This window comes from Mus caroli, chromosome 17, assembly GCF_900094665.2.
Source record: "Mus caroli chromosome 17, CAROLI_EIJ_v1.1, whole genome shotgun sequence".
NCBI classification, from domain to species: Eukaryota; Metazoa; Chordata; class Mammalia; order Rodentia; family Muridae; genus Mus; species Mus caroli.
Window position 1 is genome coordinate 52660515 of NC_034586.1, and position 8019 is coordinate 52668533.

Consider the following 8019-nt stretch of genomic DNA (forward strand, 5'->3'; position numbering starts at 1 on the left):
AAAAACAAAACAAAAAAAAAATCCAGGGAACACAGCATGACACCCATGCCCAGTGACCCAAGGACAGCCATAGCAGCTACCTGGAACACCTTGTTCTGCAGTTTGATTTTCTGGTATTTTTCTTCCTCCGGGTGTAAATGGATGTTGTCCAGGTATCTGGGGATGGGGGGAAAAAGGAGAGCCACCCAGGGGACTATCTGACTTCACTGTTCTTACACTCAGGTCCTCACACAGCCAGGGTGAGCCTGGTGCCCAAAGCACAGGGAGTCTACAACACAGCCCCAGATGCTTAGATCCCTTCGGTAAACAGCTCACTCACTTGGCGATAGTATCCACACCCAGCTTCACTCGGTCCCGGTCTCTATTGAATGTATGTATCTTCATGATGGAGGCAGCCACGGGGTCTGTGGAAAAGTGCTGGGGGAGAGGAGGGCATGCTGAGGACCCTATAAGGCTGCTGGGGAATGGGAAGAGGGACTGCAACTGCAGCCATCAGCTCTCAGGCCAAGCCAGCCATAAATGTTTGATAGAGGACAAAGCATGCACATCTTCAGTAGAGGCCACTCCTGCCTCTTCCAGGATGAGGAAAAGGCCAAACAAGAAGAGGAGACAAGTACATCTCTTTGGGATTTCTGGGGCCCTTGTGGCCATATAGCTGTGCCTTATGTACTAGCTTTAGAACCACAGCACCTGGGCTGAGGTCCCCATGGCCATCAGTCATAAAACTCCCACGGTAACCACAATGGGTGTCAGGTAGCACAAAAGGACAACAAGCCTATCATCAGCAAATCAGAATGGCTGGTATGATGCTGGAACCCAGGAAAACGTCATGGTGGGTCTGGGATAAGGCAGCATTGGGGCTGCTAGTCATAGGCTATTGTCAGAAGATCTACAATTGGGGAAAGCCAGACAGTTCCCAAGAGGATGAAACCACAAGCCAAAGGATGTAAGGCCTCTACCAGCTGAGGAAGACAAATCTGGAGGCTCCATTGGGGACTACCCTTCTAACCTGAATTTAGATCAGCAAGTCTCATGTTGAACTCCTTACATCAGAGCTCAAGATAGGAATGTGCACACCTGAAGCCACCAAGCACTGTCAAAGCTGGGCACAGGTATGTACATGTCCTCATACTCCCAGTTTTTCTTTTGTGTAGCAATACGCTTGCCCAAGGTTCACAATCCTCCTGCCTCAGCAGGAAAACAGGAATGTACCAATATGACTCATTTATGAGTCTCCTATACCCTATGCCTCGTGAGGATGGGGTAGAAACCTTGCTAGGTACCGTGATCTGAATAAGATGGTTCTGACAGGCTCATATATTGGGATGTTTAGTCATTGAAGAGTGGAACTATTTAAAAGAATTAGAAGTCCAGGCGATGGTGGCGCACACCTTTAATCCCAGCACTTGGGAGGCAGAGGCAGGTGGATTTCTGAGTTTGAGGCCAGCCTGGTCTACAGAGTGAGTTCCAGGACAGCCAGGACTAAAAAGAGAAACCCTGTCTCGGAAAAAACCAAAGGGGGAAAAAAAAAATAGAAGGATTAGGTGTGGCTTTGCTGGAAGTTTGTCACTGGGGGGTGGGTGTCTCTGTCACATCAGGATGTGTGGCATTTAGCTACTCCAGTTCAGCACCATACCTGCCTGCCTGCTGCCAAGCTCTCTGCCATAACAGACTAAACCTCTGAAACTAAGCTATCCCCAATTAAATACTTTCTTTTGTAAGAACTGCCTTGACCATGGTGTCTCTTCACTGTAATAGAATAGTAGAATAGTGACTAAGACACTAGGGTTGATGGGCATGTGTCCAGTAGCTGGAACATGGGTCACTCACCGACAGGATGGCCTGCTTGATGTGGGCATCCCGCTGGTCCCTCCTCAGGGTGACACCTGTGAGCGGACAGATGAAGAACACACCAGGCACTGCCAAATGCGGAGAGATTTCCTCCTTGGGCTCAGGTACCTGAAGACAGAAGACAGGAGGCTCTTATAGCTGGACATACAGGCCCACGCTGTCACTCCTCCTTTCCAAGGGTCTGTCTCCTCCCCACTGCCACAGGTACGGCTCTTATGCATGAAGCTCTCCCTCCCTAGGCTTCAGCTGCCTCCATACTGCCCCAGAACATTGGGCAGTCCCCAGCAGATACCTTACCGAGTTGGTCCCAGGAGTTCCTGGATTGTTGCTGGAGGTGGCTTCGGCCTGAAGTTCCTTCCTCACTGAGAGTAGGAAGGCGTGATATGGACAGAGTAAGGACCCCATCCTGAACCCAGAGGCTGAGCCTCTGGGTGCAAAGGTGGGAGTTGGGGGTGGGGAGGGAGCTGGTCTGAGAGCTGGCAACTCTCCCTCCCAGTGTCCCAGGAGGTAGAATTTAGTCCCTGCTTCTCCAAGTCTCCATCCAAGCAAGAACTAATGGTGTCTCTGCCACATGGGACTCAGAGCTACCCTCTGGGGACCCTTTCCCATTGGATTCAGTCTGCCCCAGGTGCCACCTACAGCAGAACTCACCCTGGTTCCGGATGGAGTCCTGAGATGTAGGGCCCCGGGCTCGGGGCTGTTTCTGTTCCAGCCGGGCCAGGGCAGCAGCGGCAGCCATCTGTGCCTCATCAGTGGGGCCCTGACGGGGCTGCCGGAGGGCCAGCTGTGGTGACTTTCCTTTGGTGGTCTTCTCCCTGAACAGACATGGGGACCCAATTTTGCAAAAACGGTATATAGAGGAATTTTAATCAAGCAACATGTGGGAGGAATGCCGACATGCAACAAATCTTTAATCTCTCTTGCTGGAATGCAGACAGGTCCATAGTATATATCTTTGATCCCTAACAATGTAGGTAAGGTTAGTTTGTAGAAGGAAGAAGTCATGTTTGAAAGTGGCATCTAATTGAGCGGCTGACAAAGTGATGAATCAGAGAAAGATTTGACAGAATGAGTCAGGGATAGATTACACCCAACTCTGAGAACAGTCAGGAGAGGACTCAAAAGGCAGCACAGAGAGAGAGTTGAAGCAGTTCAGTCTGTCAGTGCAGTTCAGAGGCAGGTTGCAGCTAGAGAATGAGAAGGAACCAGAAGATTAGAAGAGACTGCCAGACTTAGTTTGAGCCCAAGCAGAGCACTTCAGTGAGAAATTGAGAGAAGCCAAATTGAATTAGTCAGCTTTGGTTAATTATATTGTACAGATGCTAGAAGCTTCCTGGGATAATTGTTAGAACATGGGAAATGCTCTGAGCTCAGCCCAAGCAGTGTGTTCACAGAGCATGGTTGCAGCTCTCATCATCTGAGGAAATAAAAGTGACATTTACTTTTATAGATCACACACAGATCACGGACACTGGACCATCCTCTCCAACTTCTGGCCTGAGGATCCTTTGAACCTCCATGTTCCTCTCATCATGGAAGCTACCCCACTATTTGTAGCTGTACCCTGGTGTGTTTACCGGAGGTCTAGCCCTGGCCTGCAGGCCCCTCCTTCTCCTCACACTCAGCCCCAGTCACTGGTTGTCATTTTCCTCCACATATACTTCCTGCAGACTACTCCCTGGTAGCCTGTAGCTGTCTCCATTCTCTACTTCACCCCTTCTGAGCAGCTCCAACATGCCTTACCTCCCTCTCCAGAACACAAAGTTCTCTGGGTCTTCCAGTACTCCTGGGAGTACCCCAGTTTGCCAAGGTCCCCACAGAGATCCCATCTTCACCCGTCACCCCAACCACTCAACAACAATCTGGGGCTCTCTGGTTTCCACACTCCTCCAAGACCCTTCTATAATCCGCTCTCACTCCCCAACCCCTCCCAGATTACCACACAACCTACAAAGAAGTCTTACTATCTCTCACAGACCTTCTGCCCACACCTTCTCTTAGGTCCTACCCACGCTCTAGGCGGCTCTTCCCTTAGCTAAATTCTGGGCATTGCCCCGCCCCTTCTCACCACCCAGAACCAAGAGTCTCCAAGCAGTGACCAACGCGCCCTGGCCACGACCGCCCACCGCCTACCCCTAGCGCCCCGCCCACCCGTGCTATACCACACAACTGCCCTCCCTTCTGCCCCGCCCACCACTGCTACAACGCCCCGCCCTCATCTTAGGCTCCGCCCCTGCCTTACAATCCACACCCCGCCCACCCATCTACTCCTGCTCTGCATAGCCTAGAAAGACCCCTGACACCCAACCGCCGGCCCTTTTTGCCCCCTGGCCCTCGCCCTCTCCGTCGCCCAACCAGCGTCACATACCCTGCGGAATCCGTAAGCTTCTGGCCGGGCCCCGCGCTCTTGAACTTGATGTCAGCCTTGATCTCCTGGAAGAACTTCTTCATGGCGGCAGCGGCCCGGCGGCGTGGGCCGCAGGGCGGAGGGCGCAGGGCCCGGGTGGATGAGGAGCAGGCGGCCAACCACCGGAAAGAAAATATCGCGGCGACGGAAGTCCCGCCTAGCTCACGTGACAATCGCCTTGCAGCACCTCGCGGGCGGGGCGCCATCTTCCTGTCTGCGGACGCCGTTGCCGGGGCGACAGGCTCGCCTCCCTTAAGACCGCGGCAGCCACCAGGGGAGCTTAAGAGAGCATCCAGACACCAAGCAGCCTAGAAGTGTCCCCAGAGCTACTGGAACCAGGGTGGATGTCAGGAGTTCAAGGCCAGTCTATACTACAGAGAAAATGAGTATGAATGTACTGTACATGAGCCTGATCTGCTCTGGGAGGGACAAGACAGAAGGAGCCTACAGAGAGATTGGTGCAGACAAGGTCAAAGCAGAGACCGCAGTTGGTACAGGGCTTGCTCAACATGTGCAAAGCTGAGTTTAATCTCCAACACTTCCATCTCGTGTGTTGTGTACACACAACAAAAAGTTGTATGCTCTGGACTCAGGCTTTTTAGAACACTACTGTTCATGTGAAAAACAGCCATCATCTACATCAGAATCACTGTAACTGTGCAAGAGACCCCAAAATCATATACTTCACTGTTAATAGTCACTCATTAGAAAGAAGGGGGGAAATGGGCCATTGGACACAAACTTGAGATTCCAGGAGCTCTTCTGCACCTCCTGTCTGTGTGCATGTAATTCTGCTCTAATTGCGCATGGCATTGTGGTCTCTGGATCATGTAACTGAAGTGGCTATGGGCAAGCTAAGTGGCTATGGTCTGTGTTGGTGTGAAATTTGTCAGGGATAAAGCAGCTTTGGGGGCTACCCAGGCTGTTAATAATTTTATTAGTTTTGCCAACCATTAGATCCCAAGATGCACAAAGCTGAAGGATGGGACACCCTGGTGATTTCAAGGAAACAAGCCCCATGGCTGGAGGAGAGCAATGAAGGCATTTGATGAGAACTGTGGAAGACAGGTTTCCAAGACCGACAGTGAACAGAGGAGTGGAGCACCTTAAAGAAGGCAGCCAGGATGGGGCTGGAGAGATGGCTCAGCGGATAAGATCACTGCAAGTTCTTCTAGAGGTCCTGAGTTCAATTCCCAGCAACCACATGATGACTCCCAATCATCTGTAATGGGATGCAGTGCCCTCTTCTGGTGTGTCTGAACACACAACAGTGTACTCACATACAAATATTTTTTTACATATTTGTTTATTTGTTTATTATATGTACACTGTAGCTGTCTTCAGACACTCCAGAAGAGGGCATCAGATTTTTATTACAGATGGTTGGGATTTGAACTCAGGATCTTTGGAAGAGCAGTCGGTGCTCTTAATCGCTGAGCCATCTCACCAGCCCCAACAAATAAATCTTTTTTTTGTTTGTTTGTTTTGAGAGACAGGGTTTCTCTGTCTAGCCCTGGCTGTCCTGGAACTCATTTTTGTAGACCAGGCTGGCCTCGAACTCAGAAATCTACCTGCCTCTGCCTCCCGAGTGCTGGGATCAAAGGCGTGCACCACCACCGCCCGGCAACAAATCTTTAAAAAAAAAAAAAAAAAAAAAAAAAAAGGCAGCCAGGAAGTGTTCAATAAATGTTCCAGGGCTGGCGAGATGGCTCAGTGGGTAAGAGCACTCTCTTCCAAAGGTCCCGAGTTCAAATCCCAGCAACCACATGGTGGCTCACAACCATCCGTAATGAGATCTGATGCCCTCTTCTGGAATGTCTGAAAACAGCTACAGTGTACTTACATATAATAAATAAGTAAATCTTTTAAATAAATAAATAAATAAATGTTCCAAAACATGGTATTTTAGTCCTTTGGCGGGGGAGGGGGGGGGATTGAGCCAGTCACTGGTGGCACATTCCTTTAAATCCCAGCACTCAGGAGGCAGAGGCAGGCAGAACCTGGTCTATAGATTGAGTTTCAGGACAGCCAAGGCTATAAAAAGAAACCTGCCTGGAGAAAGAAAAGAAAGAAAAGAAAGAAAGAAAGAAAGATTGTAGGGTTTTTTGTTTGTGTGTTTGTTTTAATTTGGAGACTTGAGTTTTACTATGGAGACCAAAATGGCCTTGAACTCACAGAGATCTACCTGTTTCTACTTCCTGAGTACTGAGATCATAGTTTACACCACCAAGTTCCCCAATATATATGTCCTCGGGACGGCAGCCAGAGAACCAAGAAGGAGTTTTATTCCTGTGAGATAGGGTCTCTCCCTGAACCTAGAGCTAGGCAGACCACAAACCCTAGCCAGCCATCCTTCACCTCTACCTCCCAGAATTCTGGGCAATTCTCATGCTTCCCTCCTGAATACTGGAAGGACAGGCTTAAGTGAGCCAGTTCTCTGTCCATTTTTTAGGTCCTGAGATGTCCCTACAGCCTAGACATGCCACCTTTATTAGTTTTCCTTTGAGATCATACATAGATTTTTAAAAGAAAAAAAAAACCCACAAGAATACAAACAGTTTTTTTCTGTGTGAGTCAGGATACTAGTGTGGAAGCTCCAGGAACCCCAAGGACCAGACACAGTCCAAGATACGGAAGTCACGGGCTGGTGAGATGGCTCAGCGGGTAGGAGCATTTGACTGCTCTCCCGAAGGTCCTGAATTCAAATCCAGGCAACCACATGGTAGCTCACAACCACTCATAATGAGATCTGATGCCCTCTTCTGTCATGTCTGAACACAGCTACAGTGTACTTATGTATAATAATAAATCTTTTTTAAAAAAACTTTAAAAAGTAGGGAAGTCACCTACCCTCCCTGGCCCCATTGGACATGGTTTATTATGGACCTTATTTTACAGCTAAGGAAATTGAGACACTTGGTATCCAATGTATTTTTTACTCAGCATGGAATAGTTTGTGACATTAAGTATAGTAGGTACTCAACACTTTGCAAACAAGAGAAATAAGCATCATGGGATGGGGCTTAGAGAAAAGCTCATCTTCTCTAACATGCAAAACACCCAGATTCCATCCCCACCACCGCATAAGCCCTGGGGAAAGAGTCAGGAGATCAAAATTCAACCTTGGATACATAGCTATTCAGAAAGTAGTCTGGGCTAAGACCCGGTCATAAAAATAAACAACTATTAAGATCAGTATACATTTAAGTAAAGTAAATATGGCTAGTGAAATGGCTCATCGAGTGAATTACTTTCCCCGTAACCCTCAGATGACTGGTGGGCTCCACAATGCTGTCCTCTGACTTCTACACACACGCTGTAGCATGTACGTGCATGCCCACACATAGCACGCAGATTTTTTTTGTTTTGTTTTTGTTTCGAGACAGGGTTTCTCTGTATAGCCCTGGCTGTCCTGGAACGCACTCTGTAGACCAGGCTGGCCTCCAACTCAGAAATCTGCCTGCCTCTGCCTCCCAAGTGCTGGGATTAAATGCGCCACCACTGCCCGGCAGCACACAGATTTTAAGGCAGGGCACGGTGGCACACATGTTTGATCCAGAGCTGGGGAGGCAGAGGCAAGAGTACATCTGTGAGTTCAAAGCCAGCCTGGTCTATATAAGTTGTCCCCACCCCCACCCACCAGTGAGGACAGCAGAGTGAGACCCTGTCTCCAAATAAAATTAAGAATAATTAAAATGGCCGGGCGTGGTGGCGCACGCCTTTAATCCCAGCACTCGGGAGGCAGAGGCAGGCGGATTTCT

General features: G+C 49.3%; 1 protein-coding gene across 1 annotated transcript in view; it reads right to left on the reverse strand.

Annotated features, from left to right (window-relative positions):
• Positions 1-4629, reverse strand: part of Ubxn6 (UBX domain protein 6) — a 6885-nt gene extending 2256 nt beyond the window's left edge. The window contains exons 1-6 of the mRNA XM_021186234.2: positions 4220-4629; positions 2503-2666; positions 2149-2213; positions 1831-1959; positions 320-417; positions 81-156 (exon numbers count right to left, since the gene is read on the reverse strand). Of these exons, the coding sequence (XP_021041893.2) occupies positions 81-156; positions 320-417; positions 1831-1959; positions 2149-2213; positions 2503-2666; positions 4220-4464 (777 nt within the window). The 5' untranslated portion in view covers positions 4465-4629. The remainder of the gene's footprint in view (positions 1-80; positions 157-319; positions 418-1830; positions 1960-2148; positions 2214-2502; positions 2667-4219) is intronic.
• Positions 4630-8019: the final 3390 nt, after the last annotated feature.